This window comes from Erithacus rubecula (assembly GCF_903797595.1).
Source record: "Erithacus rubecula genome assembly, chromosome: 1".
In the NCBI taxonomy this organism is placed as follows: Eukaryota; Metazoa; Chordata; class Aves; order Passeriformes; family Muscicapidae; genus Erithacus; species Erithacus rubecula.
Genome location: NC_136658.1, coordinates 71,177,927 through 71,192,492, shown reverse-complemented (window position 1 = coordinate 71,192,492; position 14,566 = coordinate 71,177,927). Strand labels below are relative to the sequence as shown.

General features: G+C 47.6%; 1 protein-coding gene across 2 annotated transcripts in view; it reads right to left on the bottom strand.

Annotated features, from left to right (window-relative positions):
- LHFPL6 (LHFPL tetraspan subfamily member 6) overlaps nucleotides 1-9,640 on the bottom strand; it is a 135,918-nt gene extending 126,278 nt beyond the window's left edge. Inside the window, exons 1-2 of one of the 2 annotated variants that reach the window (XM_079304197.1) lie at nucleotides 9,491-9,640; nucleotides 4,768-5,327 (exon numbers count right to left, since the gene is read on the bottom strand). In XM_079304197.1, coding sequence (XP_079160323.1) covers nucleotides 4,768-5,152 — 385 coding nt within the window. In that variant the 5' untranslated portion in view covers nucleotides 5,153-5,327; nucleotides 9,491-9,640. Of the gene's footprint in view, nucleotides 1-4,767; nucleotides 5,328-7,772; nucleotides 8,195-9,490 lie in introns of those variants that run through there. The other variant, XM_079304196.1, reaches the window with a different exon arrangement.
- Between the last annotated feature and the right edge of the window lie 4,926 nt (nucleotides 9,641-14,566).

Genomic DNA, 14,566 nt, shown 5'->3' with positions numbered 1-14,566 from the left:
AGTCACAAAGGCCTTCTCTGAGATTTCATTACAGACAGCACAGAATCAAAACATCACCCCTCACTCAACATTCTCCTTATCTTGAGAGATCAGTCCATATTTTTCTGCCCTCTTATGGGTGGCAGGAACTGTGATGGCCTCTATTAGCACACATTTGAAGAAGGATTCTCCAGCAGTTTAATGTAGTCCTGAGAGCACTTTTCATAAGGTCACATTTTATTTTCTGAGACAAAATCAGAAGTTCTTAGGAACTGTGCCCTCTTTTTCTCAAATAATCAAATGCTCCTTTCAACACCCTGTGCCAAGAGGTCTCCAGATTTTCTAACCAACAATTTCAAGGACCGTAGTTTTGGGAGTTTCAACACTTTCATGAGACATAAGGGAAACAAGACAGAGAAATAAGGAGACGAAGAGTAGACACTGATGAAAACTTTGCTCATTTAATGAAGGAAGTAGCAAAACTTGTGCATTGTTAGAGTGAAATCACTGAATACTAAAGATGACAAATATTGCAGCCAAGTGGCTACCCCATAATCATGGGAAGGGTTCACTTCTCTCACATGGCACAGAATCAGGGCCATAGGGCCAGGTTCAGAGAGGGGTCTCAGCCAGCAGATTGTTCCATGTTCTGTCCCCTTGGATCTGTACTCTGAGCTTGGTTTAGCTGTTCTACAGAGCAAAAGGGAGTTCTGAGCTAGTGAAGACTTCATTCCTGTGTGCTGACCACTTTAATGAAAAGCTTCATCTTGCCAGCGTAATGCTCTTTAAATTGGCCATCCTTGCAGTACTTGTGCCTTTTGATCCACTGCCTCTCATAAAACTGGCTAACCTTTAAGTTCATTATGTTCTTAAAAATATTGCTATGTTCTTAAAATCATTGCTCTGCATTTAGAGAGTGAAACTTCACCAAATTAGTATGTCATATCTGAGCTACCTACCTTCAAATTTCTAGTTTCTCCATTTAAGTGGAATTGACTTGCCACAGCACAATGAAAAGAAGATCAATAATTACAGACTCCAATTTGCCATAGATTTGTTAAACTTCACTCCCTGCTGTCATATCCTCAAGAGTTATGGCCAAAGCTACATCCTTGCAATCTGTTCTAGCAACATTATATATGCCTCAGTCTTCCAAACACACAAAGGAAACCAGCTGGAAACACTCCACTTAATGTTATCAGTGAAGACTGTATCCATCTACATAACTGTGCCCTCAAGAGGTTACAGACAGCATAACTTTCACCTCAGCTGTCATTTCTTTGAAGCAGTCCAAGAGAGATGTCCATGAAGCGTGGTCTGAGAGACCACAGCAGCAGTTTGCCAGCTGTGGACTGCAGACCACTGCAGAAAAGGCTGGCCTTGGGGAGTTGGACACCTCTTGTCACCCACCACCAAACTGCCTTAGAAAAAGCTAAAAGTGTTGTTTTTCATGCAAGCAATTGCTGTAATGGCTACAGAGCTGCAATCTCTCTAATAGGAACAGAAACTCCAAGTGTTTCATCCCAGTCACCTTAAAATACATGTATACTCTGCAGACAGGGTCATCTGAAATACCAAATACAGACTAAGTATATGGGATCAAGCAATATCCAAAGAGCCCTTCTGACTCTGCCTAGATCTGCAATTTCTTGCAGGTTCTGCCATTCAATTTTTATCAGAAGAGCAGATTTATGGTAAAAGCACTCATGAATAATTCACTCCCTTGAGCTGCCACATGCAACTTGGGGAAATCCCAGCTATAAAACCTTGGCACCATTCAGCTAGCACAAGCTGCACTACTTTTTTACAGGTGTTATTCCACTGACCTACTTGGAGTTATTCCTTCTTCACAGTGCTAAAAGAAAAGGATCAGGCTGTTCACTTACCACCTCTGGTAAGCAAACTCTCTGCCACATCATAGCAATAAAAATGCTTCTAGTGTTGAACTAAGTTTTAGCTTTGGCTCACCACAGCTTCAGTGTACATCTCCCCTGCTCTTGGGCCTCCCATAATAATCCATTATCCATTGGCTTACATCCTCCTTAAGTCTGTGCTTTTTAAATCATGTTGAGAAACTTACTTGGATCCTAAACAAAAGGAACACAAGTAAAGCCATAAACCAGCTACACTGAACCTGTCTTTATGTTGGTTGCTAACTTCAAGAGAAATATGGTTTATTCTAACACTCATCCTCTGCCACTGGAGCAAGAGCTCCAGCAGGGTATGAGTGCAGCAGCCTCAGACAAAAAGAAAGTGAAACCATTTAGCCATCTCCCTGTTCTAATGCAGAGGATGAATAGCATCACTCAGTGGCTGCTTATTTTCCTAGGCTTTTCTTTACATAAAGCTAGGAGGGAACTCTTCACAAATAAAAAAAAAATTAAAAGGGCTTTATTTTATTTGATTTCTAAGGGGAGACCAACTAAAATGACAATGACTACACTTGCCACCAAGCCACATTCAAAGCCTACATCATGGAATAAGCTACACTTACAACTGCATTACAGGGAACAAAGAGCTGGCATTCTCTGTTTGTAAATAAGGTGAAGAGCTCACAGTTATCTTGACATAAAACAGGATAATAATTATAGTGCCTAAGTTAGACATCTAAGTAAATGTAGTCATGTCATTCAAACAATTAACCTACACTGATTTATTGCAGCTAAGGATCTGATGAAGGATGCAAGAAACTCCTCTTTACCCTAATATGTCCCTTCAGTTTATCCAAATTACTGGCTTTTACCACCTGGCCTCTCCCTTGTGCCCCCACAGTTAGGTTTTAAGCAGGTTAAGCAGTGACGGTCCTCACTTTGGTGTTTTCTTACACACTTCCAGCAGTGCTGAATGAAATGCTAGACAACCATAAAAGCCAGTAGAGGGGAAAATTAGACATGCTGTGGAACTAATTTCCAAACTGTAAGCAAAGTTGTTGGCAATTTTCATTTTATATCACAGGTTCATATTTCTTTGAATTGCCACCTACAGAGAGCAAGCACTAGCTGCTCTTGCTTTTCCAGGCAGGATGGGATGCTGCCTGGTCAGCCTGGACAAGCTTCAGGTGATGCCATGGTGTGCTCTGAAGGAACCTCTCACCTCCTCATCCAGGAGCCACCATCCTGCCTCAGAGAAGGGCACACACCTTCAGCCCACACCAGTGTCATGGGGAGCAGGGTGCACCTGCACCCCCAGCCATGTGCCCACTGCTGGAGCTGCCGTGTTTGCTGAGCTGGCTGCAAGCAAACAGCTGTAAGCTCCCCTGCCAGCCCTGCTCCACAGGCACTCAGGGGAGCATGGTCACGAGAAAGGGGCCAAACTCAAATTAAAACCAGATGAGCCGAGACAGCAGCTAGAGAGAGGGGGTGGTCACAGCCTGTGAGGCCTCTAAGTGAAAATAGTCAAGACAAAGCAGGCTTGCAGATTGTCACCGAACTGAGATTTCCTCCACTTCCAACTGCCTGGCTGGAACTGTATAATGGAGCAGGTTTCAAGAAACCACAGCTCCCAGCAGATTTAACTCTCCAGCAGCTGCTGCACTTTCAAATTGTCAGACAGATTAAACACAGGAATGCCTGTGGGTCGCAAAGCTGAGGAAAGGGTGAAGTGATGGGGTCAATTTGCTCTAAAGTGCAGAAACTACTCAAAAATTTGGAGACAGCACTCCCCACGGCCAGGAGGGAGTTACACTGGTATTGTCTGGCTGAAGGCTTGGCACAGGGCCCTTTCCCAGCCTCAGCTGTCCTCACCAAGCTGGACAGCCAGTGGAGTTTTTGGCTTGTGCTTCCTTAGAAGCTGCAGTCACGGCATGTAACCAGACTGCCCTTGCAGGGCAAGCGCCTGTTTGGAGGGGAAAAGAAACAAGGGTTCTGCTACAGTCCACTCATTTGGGGCATGAGCCAGGATGCCTGACTGGGAGCAGATGCTGCAGGGCACCCAAAAAGCTGGCACCTGCACTGCCCCAGCACCCAAAGCTCAGAGAAACACGTTGCCTTATGGGGGCAAGTGTGTGTGTGTGTGGTGGAGCGCTTGCATCAGGCAAAAGTGAGTGCTGCTGATCCGCATGTCACCAATGACAAGAGGGTGATGATCTACTGGGAGAACTGCCCTGTAAAAAGCATGCTTGTGGATCTCACTTATTGTCTCATACCCTCCAATACTCTTACAGTTACAAAGACGCCACACAATTGCAAGTTAGAAAAAGGAGCCGAGGTAATTCTCCCACACACTGTCTAGCCCATGGAGCCAACAAACCTGTGGCACCATCCGCAGGCAGCATGGGTCAGCCAGCCCAGCAGGGCTCCTCTCAGGAGGTGGTGGGCCACCTCCACCAGGGATAAACAATCCACACTTCAAACTTGGGCCAAAAGCTTGTTGCCAGATCCATGCAGCCGCAGAGAGCAGAGTTGGAGGGAGTTCTGCCAGTAATAGGGGTAAGAAGGAGAAAGAGAGGCTGTTCCCACACAACACAGCCTCTCCTTAGCCAAACCACAGTGCTTCATGTGGATCTGTAGCCCACATGCTCCTCCAGGTACCTCCAACTCAGCTATGCTGTGCTGGAAACTACAACCCACAAAACTGCTGTGAAGATGCTGGCCCACAGGAGCACAAGAGAGCACATCCCACTGTGTCTTTGGGCCACATTCAGGCAGCCACACAAGCAGCACTGAGGAAATCAAGTGATCTGCCTCGCTAGGAGAAAGTCTGAATCATTCCCCCCTCTTCCCAAACAACAGGAGAATCTCCACACGTGCAAACAGATATCCCGGATATCCCCATTCCCCAAGCACTTACCCCCCAGGAACTGGATGCCTCCTGCCACCCTGCCCACAGTCCTGGAGATGAGCTCGGACACGCAGCAGCCCATGAGCGCCGTCAGGGCCACCAAGAGGAGCAGCCCGCAGCCCAGGCCCGTGACCACGGTGCAGATCCTCCACTCGGCGCTGGGGATGGCCTGGAAGGAGGCGTAGCGGCCACACTGCTCCACCATCACCGTCATCTGCAGGCTCTCGTCCCGCACCGGGTAGGAGCACCTCCGGAAAGTGCCGAAGGACACTGACTTCTCCAGCTGCGACCCCAAGAGCCAGTAGGGCATGAAGAAGCCAACACAGGAGGCGGCAGCGCAGAGGAAGGAGAGGAAGGCCCAGATGACGCCAGCACACGTGAGGCTAGAGGCCATCTTTGTATCTGCTCCAAGACCCCTCACGATGGGAAGACACAAAAGTAACTCTGTATTTTAGAGGAGCTTTGTGGATAATCCGGAATCTCTCAGCCTTGACAAATCCTCACACTGGGAGAAGCTCGGATTGTAACAGCCAGGGGGATATTTCCTCCCATCATGAAGTCAGAGGTCCCTAATTAAATAACAAAACACAAAAAAAGGAAAAAAAAACCAAGTTCAGTAATGCTGACACTGGAAAAAAAATATGTCTGCCAGAGAGTTTTTCCTTCTAGAAGACTTCTGAATAAGACATGTCAGTTTTCTGTCCCCCCCCTCATTGCAAGCAGATGCCAGAATCACTCAGTGACACCAGCTTCTGTGGCCAGTGTGATGTGGTGGCCAGCAGCCCAGCTGGCACAGGCTGCTGTGCACATCCAGGAATGCTCTGCAGCCACCTTCAGGGACTGCCTGTGTACTTGCCTCACTTTTCTCCACTGTAAGCCCCAGTCTTTCTAGCACCAATAGAAAAAACAGATGAGATCTTGCTTATTCTTAATTAGCTAGACCTTCTTCCTGCAGCGCCTGGAGAACATACTTCACTTTATACATGGTACTGCACCCTCAGCACAAAGCCACCCACAGCAGCTAAAGCACTTCAAGATCAGACTCTTGTGACTCAGGTAAAACTTATTAACACACCCCCAAAAGAAGTGATATGAGATGACATTTTTTCCAGCACTCCAAGTTGTTTGGCATCCCTGTACAAAAGGAGCCTTTTATCACTTTGATGTGCCAGGAACCCAAACTCCAGGTGGGCTTCTGGCAAGTGAAGACATTGCCACATCTTTAGGACTCACCCCTACACAACCTGAAGGAGCACACAATTAAAACACAGAGGTCTCTGTTAACATTCCTGCTTGCATTCAGCCCAGCTCTTCTTTGCCTCTTCCCAGTTCAAACCCAGGAGCCATAACCCCTTTGTATCCTTCTCAGACAACTCCCAGTCTCTCAGCTCAGTATCAGCATGCCCAAGTGTATTTCACTGTCACAGAAACCTACATGCTGTTCCCAGAGGCTGGGAGTGTATTTCTCGTTAAATTCATGTTGGATCATTATTCTAACAGCATTTGTAAATTTATGATCATTTCTCACAGTTGCTGCCAAATTAATTCTGATAGCTATTTACAGGGGCTTTTTCTTCCAAGCATGATTAGACGCCAATCAGTGAATCCAATTCATGAAAAGGCAATAAAATGAATACAACTTCAGCACAAGGAGGGAATGCACAGAAAGTTTGTAAGTGAAATTAGCCATGTTCACTACATAAAAGTTTTGTTTACTTTTAAAACACTAAGAAAAGGAAGTCTCTTCTGTAATATTAAAAAGGCCCATACTGCTACTGAAGAAGAGTGCATCTATCTACCCATAGCCTATCTATAGAAATGTCTTTCAACCTGCAAAACGCCAAACCCCTGGGGATAAAGAGGGGAGCATGAGGGGCCACTATTTCTTCAGAAACATCATCTAGAGAAGGATCTGTCTGTGTCTTGGCATGGCCCCAAAAGTCTAAGCCAAAGTGGGTCACAGCACTTAGGGGAGATCATTCCCTGAATCGCAGGAGGAGGTACGACTGGAAATAGGGGACAACATGGAGGGTCCCGGAGTAGGACCCTGCAAATCCTGCGGCTCCAGCGCGGCAGCAGCTTTGGCTCTCCGGAGCTTTGCCAGCTCACAGCCTGGGCGCTCTCCCGGGAGGCGGACTCGACCCTCCGGCCCCGAAACCCCGCTCCCCGCCCTCCAGGGGTAGGAGGGGGCGGCGGAGAGATACGGCTTCCCCAGAGGGAAGGCGGCGGCCGGGAACCAAAACTCGCCGGGGTGATGCCAGGGAACAGTGCGGGCGAGCGGGCGCAGCGCCCGCGGCCCCGGCAGGGTGGGAGGTGCCGGGCGGGGCGGGCTGGGGTGCAGGGGACCCGGGAGGAACAGGGGATCCGGGAAGGGCAGGAGACGTGGGACGAGAAGGAGTTGTGGGGACAGGGGTCCGACGGGAGCAGAATGGGAGGGAGAGGAGAATGCGGGCTGGAAAGTCAGAGGTGCCGACAGTACGGGGAACTCAAGTGGCCAAGAGGACGGAGAGCGGGGAAACTGCGGGGCCGGGAAGGGAGAGCGGTCCGGGGTGGCAGTGAGATACGGGAAGGACGGGGGCCCGGGAGAGGAAGGATTCGGGAAGACAAGAGGATGAGAGGGCTGGGAATCCGAGCAGGAAAGAGAGTCTAGAGGGTCCGGTGAAACGGGCAAAGGATGCGGCCAGGCTGGATGTTAGAGATGGGAAAGGGAACGCAGTGGGGGAAGAGGGTCCGGGGATGCAGGGGGATGTGCAGGGTGGGGAGGGGTCGGGGAGGGAAAGGACGTTCTGAAGGCTCGGGGATCCGGAGTCATGCAGGGGATGCAATGTACCGGGAGCGAGAGAGGGCAAGGGGTTCGAGAAAGGAAGGGTGTACAGGGGGTCCGCAAGGAGCAGGGGATTCAGCCGCGCAGGGAGTGCGGGAGAGCCGGTGTCTGGGAGGAGCAGGAGCGGCGAGGGGTCTAGGAATGCCAGAATGGGGGCAGGAGCGGTGCCGGGGAGCGAAGGGCTACTTACGGACACGCCGGGCGTGGAGGCTGCCCGCCGCGGCTGCCGGCAGCACATGGGCGCGGGGCCGGCGGGCGGCGGCCGCCCCAAGCCACTCCACCCGCGCTCCCGGCGCGGAGGCGACGCGGGTGCTCCGAGGCGGGCGGGACCGGGACCCTCCCCAGCCCAGCCCGTCCTTTCCTCCGCACGTTCCTCTCTCCCCGGTTTGATCCCGCGGGAGGCAGCGCGCTCCGCCGCCTCTCCTCCCCCTTCGCCGCCACCGCCTCCCCGGGCGGGACCCGCCGCGCTCGGCGCAGTTGCGGGGCCGCGGACGGGGCCGGGGGCGAGGGGCCGGGCGGCGGCGGAGCGGCGAACGGGAGAGCGGGGGCGCGTCCCCGAGCCCTCAGGGGCGGGGCGGTGGTCCCGGCCCCGCGGGGCGCTGCGGGGGTGGGTCCCGGCTTCCCGAGCCCGCCCTGGGCTGCCACGGGGGGGGTCTCGGGTCCCGGGGCCGGAGCGGTGCGGGGGTGGCGCGGAGCGCTGCGGCGTCGCTGTCTCGGCGGCTCAGTGCGGGGTGAAAGGGGCGGCGAAAGCCGCGGACGGAGGGGAGGAAAGGGCAGCCGAGGAGAGGGGGGGAAAGACAGAGAAGTATTTGAAGGAAAGGAGGGAGGCTGCAGTCCTTACATAGGAAAATATGGGCTAATCTCCTGATGGTGTGCGTGTGATAAGAACTGTGTCTGTCTCTGCATGCGAGCTGCTGATGCAGCATTTTGATCGCAACAGTTCCCAAGTTGGTCTACAGCGAGGGTAAATGTGATCACAGTACCAAGCAGCTCCTCCCGAATGGGTTAGGTCAAGCGGAGAGACAGGAGCTTCAGCCCTTTCCCAGAGTGTCTTAAGTGGGAAAGTTTTGAGGAGTGGTTGCCCCTGGGAGAAAAAGACATTTCCCATTCTGTTTTTTCCTCTATGCACAGAAACATGAATATATTTCTCAGATATAACACAATTTTATGACAGGTTTAAATTATGTCAGCAGCAGACATGCAAAATCTCTTTGGTAATGTTTCTTTTACAGTCCTGGCCTGTAATTCAAACACCATTCATTAATATTATTAATGCTAAATGGAAGTGAGGTTTATTGCACTCAGTCTGCATTTACACCATTTAATAGTAACACCAGCTATTTTAAGAATTAAATTACAAAGGTGCTTTATTGTATTTTTAAAATTAGACTTCCATTTTCCCCCCTTAATGCAGTCTTAAAATCAGAACATTACTGAAAATGTATATTTTCTCAAGGGATAAAAAATGGATTGGAAAGTATCTAGCGTGATCAAATTATCAAGGTAGCTCACCCCTAACATTTCAAGTGTATTTTAGGAAACGTGCTTCAAAAAATCAAAGAAGTGGGTTAAACATAGGCTGAATGCTAGAATATATGCAATAAAATACTCCAGAAGGAAGACAATGAAGGCATAACCCCAAAGCAGCCATATCCACAGCTGACTACCCCTAGGCTACATCCACCAAGTATACATCTATATTAGCAAGTAATGCAGATCAATCTGGTGTTGGATCTCATGGTGTTGAGGGCCTAAATACTGTTCATACTTTTCAATAGTTTTTTCTTCAGTCTCATTCCAGGCTGGGCCTGAGAACGGAACACTCCATGAGAACTTAGAGTGCATCTGATACACTCGTGGCACCTGTCTTCTGCTATATTGCTATCTGAACACACTCTGTGTACTCACCTCTGCTGGGTAAAATAAAACTGGTAAGTGAGGATGATCTGGAGATCACTTCAAAAGCACACCCTTGATCCACACCAAAACATGAAAGCGAATGTGCCCAGGGGGTGTCTCACAGAAAGGGAGCTGGTATGGCTTTCCCAAAGCTGAGAGCTGAAGCCTGCTCCACAGCATACCATTCCAGCATCCTCCCCTCAAATCACCTTTCTGCCCGGTGCTGTGCCTCCACCCCCAAGCATGCATGAGCTCTCAGATCTCCACTTGTGCAAGGAGCTATGCACTTTCTAGAGAGTGCAGACACTCCTTGTTTACTGCTTGCATGCCTTCACTTGGCTCAGAGGTGTTTTACCCCCTGCTGTTCATTTTACCAATGCCTGAAACAACAGGGACACTAAACTAATATTGTGTCATCAGAACTCTGCTCTCAGTGTAAAGAAAGAGAAGAAGTGAGTACTGTTATTAAATAGTTGTTTAATTGTTTAAAGACTGAGGTCTGTCATTCTTTTCTTAGCCAAAGGCCTGGGTTATAATGAAACTGTGATAAATATGTCTAAATTAGGCATGTGTTGGGATCAGACATGGGTAGAAATTGTCTGGCATTAAAATGACTGTGGAAAAACTTCTGTTTCACACATGGAAACTGTTTCTCAGTAAAAATTGGCATTGGAAGCCTAGGGAGAAGCAAACAAGCCTGCATTTATTCATGCAATTTATCTCTTCCATGGTATATGCCAAGGTCCCCAAGTCAGTGTTTGCTTTGCTAATGGCATCTCTACAGCAGTTCATTTATTTGCCTTATATGGCCTGTACATTCACTCCCTGAGCTGCTGCCATTCTGCCTTCCCTCATGGAAACTGTGCATTGAAATCTGCATCTCTCCTGAAGCATCTCATTTTGCCAACTCTTTCTAAATGCCCCCATAAGCTGGCTGCATGACTTAGTCACTTGCAGGGAAATAAGCTTTATTTCACAATCCGTTTTCTGTCCAAGGAGTTTTGTTTTGATTAGGAACAAATTGAACACATTGTGTAAATAATGTAACATCCAAATTCTCATTCCATCTTTTCCTAATATTTAAAACTCATCATGCTTCAGCATTTGATTCGCCTTTCAGGATTGTTGTGTTTGGAAGTATTTTAATTGAAAGTTAGCTGAAATATTTCTATCCCACTCTAACCTGTTCAAAAGAAAAGGGGAGTTATTACACTGTGCTTTAGGATTCACAACCTTTCTTACAACCATAAAAGCACACACCTCCTCAGAATATAGCAATAACAAAACACATGGTCCTCAGGGTCTTGTCTATACTGAAATAGCAGCTGGTTTTAAAATTGGTCCTGGTGTTTTGAATTTTAAAAGAATCTGCTTGTGAAAAATCTTCATAGTTGGTGGAGGGAACTTGAGCCACAGATTACCCTCTGCTGCACCCACTGAAGTCAGACTGAATCAAACACCAATGAATACACTGTCAGAAAACTACCCTAGCAGGGAGATAGAAAAATATGCTTATAGATTTTACCATTTTCCTTCTCCTCAATCCATTGACTAAGCTGGTGTTACAGCTGGGGCACTACAGACTTGATGGAGCTAATCAGCACAGTAGAATAAAGACAGAAAATCCTGTCACTCTACCTAAATCAATCCTGGCTAATATACACATCACAGGCTCAACCACAGACTCTTTCATTATGGTATGACTTGTAAGACAATATAAAATTCCACAGGGGAATATGTATGTTCCTAAACCCCAAGGAAAATGAAGAAGCCACCAAACCTCTGTCTCATTCTTCAGTCTTTGACCAGTAAAAGAACCAAGAGAGTTTTGTCTTTCAGGCCACCATCTGTTTTCAGTTGTGTGGTCTGCATGAAAGTCATCACACCATGGTTCCGAGCATCTCACAAAACTGGATCTTCAGGTCATGTCTCTACTCGATTTTAAATGAAAAAGGAAGGTATATGTACAACAATAGACTTGAGGCTATGTACTGGAAGCAACAGAAAGTCAACCCAATTATTCAAATACAGTCACTAAAAACCAAACAGACAAGTACTGTTAGAGAAATAACCTGATAATTTATATATTTGCCTGAAATTATGTCCAATCTTGCAGCAGCAGCTAGGGGGAAAAAATCAACTAAACATACAGAAAAAGAGAACATCAACTCTAACACCTGAAAAATTCTCAGAGGAAGGTAAGAAAACAAATTCAAGTGACCAGATCCTGTCCATGTCCATGTATGGTGTCCTTCCAAGTCAAACAAATTGCATGTTTTCTACTGTGGATGAAACTAGACACCTGGGATTTTGAGCTGCCACATTCAGGCTTGAATCTTGGACTATAAACTTAGCTCTAACCAAAAGACCTGCCCACTTCTATTCTAATACTATCCTATAATTAATACTTACTTTTCTGGTGGTTGTCATGGTGGTAAATTTTGTGAATTCTCTTACTAACAATTTGTAACAAAACTTGCCGTATTTCTGAAGGACATTTGCCTTACTGGACACAATACTGTTGTTGCTAACACCAGTCTTTTAATCTCTGGGTGCACATAAAAACATGTCAACATAAAATAAAAGAGGAAAGCAGTCTTTATTATTCGCCATAAACCCTCCATATGTTGTTTCATCTTTATGAAGTTATTATTTATCATCTATTATATAAAAGCTACCAGGTGCTCTACATCTTGCAGGGCTCTAAAACAGCAGCTACAGCTATTGATTTTCTCTTTTGTGTCCTGTTGTTGACAAGCCTGATGGCTGTGGGAGAGGCCAATGAGGTTTATTCTGCACCAGCCCCTCAGCTGAAGGGAGGAATGCCTGCTCTGCCCCCACAAAGGGCACAGTGATGGAGCCAAAGTGATGGAGATCTGAGATTACAGGTCCCATTACCAGGGAATTGTCTTAGCCCTACACAAACTTAGGGAAAACATGGCTGGTTTCAATCCTAAATTCCCACAATTCTTAACTGGACTTTTTAAAATAAGGAACATCTGGATGATGAACAAGTGATTTCCTGGTAAGAAAGGGATTTCCTAGCAGCCCGCTTTCTGTGCATGTAGACGGAGCACAAATGACTTACGAGTGGGGCATCTGTCTATGTCCCCCAGATGCTGCTCAAGAAAGATGCAGGGAATGTACAAAGAGCAGGTCTTGCTTTCTCGCACCGAGCGGCGGGCGCGTTTGGAGTCGCGGGTTTGTTTTACGGCACGTGCAACAGTAAGAAGATTTTTCTTTTCACTCCAAAGCCTCAGCCTGGGATCAGCTGTCAGCAGGAGGTCAGGGTGTCGGCGCAGGAGCGATGGGGTGTCCCGGCGATGGGGAGCCCGGGGCGGCGGGCGCTGCGCTGCTCGACAGTGACACTCGGCGGGCGGCGGGGCGGGGGCAGGGCTGGGCGAGCCCGGGACAGGGACAGGGGCAGGGACAGGGGGTCTGGCACCTCCCGGCCCCGCGGGGCTGGCGCGGGTCCTGCCCGGCCCCTCCGGAGCGATTGATGCGGCTGCGGACCGGGAAGGGCGTGTGTGTGAAAGGCGGGGGCAGGGAGCAGAGCGTGCTCTGCTCTCCATAAAGGATCTGTAACCGCTCTGGGCCACTGTCCTGAGGCTTCTAAGGTGCCTTCGCAGAACCCAAAAGTGACTTTTAGCGGCAGGATAAAACCCAATTTGGTTAAATTGGGTGTATCTGAGAAGGGGGCTCTAGGAAACGTCCTGTACCTCCCCCAATCTCTTTCCACAGAACTGGAGCAGAGCTGCCTCTCGCCGCGAGTTCCAGCAATCACTTGCATCTAGGTCACCCTATTAGATCACATTCCCATGGATATGGCTAATGATTTCTGGGGTTTCTAAAAAGAAAAGCTGAAAATCCTCTAGTTGGGGACAATGGCTAATTCATTTTTCAAGTGGAAGCTCATTTCCTCCCCTCCCCATCACAGGCTTGTACAGAACTCAGGGAGTCCACGAAGCTGGAACTTCTGAAATCTCAGGGATTCATTCACAGAAGAATTGTAACGCCGGCTCTTGCCATCTGAAACCCAACAGGACCCACTTCCAGGTGTATCAATATCCAAACCATGTTCTCGGTGGGGGAAGAACATCCTTCCAACCCTTCTTGTAGATGGGTGTAACATTTGCTAATTTTCAGTCAGCTGTAACTTCTACAGTTAACCAGGACTGCTGGGTGGCTGAGAGTGGTTTGGCAAACTCTCTTCGCAAGTTCCCTTAGTACTCTGGGGTGGACCATCAGGGCCCATAGACTTGGGCATGTCTAATTGCCATAGCAGGTCACTAATCTTGGTTTATGGGGATCTCCCATAAACTCATCTCCCAGACACGCTCTGGAAAGACCTCTTAACCCTCTCTGGGAAGGTTCAACACCTAGAGTGCTCTCCCGATATTATATTGTAACAAAATAACCTACTCATAGATTGTGCTTTTGCGATAAAACTGCATATTTCAATATTAATTTTCTCGATGAAAAAGCTAATTAGCAAGGTCGTTACAGTTACCACTTATAAGGGGAAAGATAGTAATTCCATTAATGTGCTCACAGGAACTTCATTTATATTACCTCTTAACCTTTACAAGGATATTATAATTTCAATAATTAATTGCTTTTTGCCATTTAATTTGCAGTTTACCATTTTCAAGGGAAATTACCCATTAAAACAAGGACTTTTTTTTTTTAAGGAAAAAATTCTTTACTCTAGTATACACCATAAGCTGGCTTTAGAGAAACTGGATATTTGCTAAGCCATTTTCATGTTTGAGTAGAGAGGATTCTGTGCTAGCTCTGCATATTAAAGAACTGCCCATTGCTTGGGTCTTTAGACATTTGCAGTAAAATGAGGCAGAATGGGGCTGAGGCAGGGACAAAAAGGGAATTAATTCTTACCCTCTTCCTTCAAATTTTCAAAGGCAATGAATCCTTCCTCTCTTATTGATCCAGTAAGAATTTACTTTCTTCTTTCTTTGCAACCATCTTGTTTCTTCAACTGAAGCTATTTTATGCTGCAATACCCATCCATGAGGGCTCTGTTAACTTCAGTTACCGAAAAAATAAAGGAACTTTGGCTCAACCTCA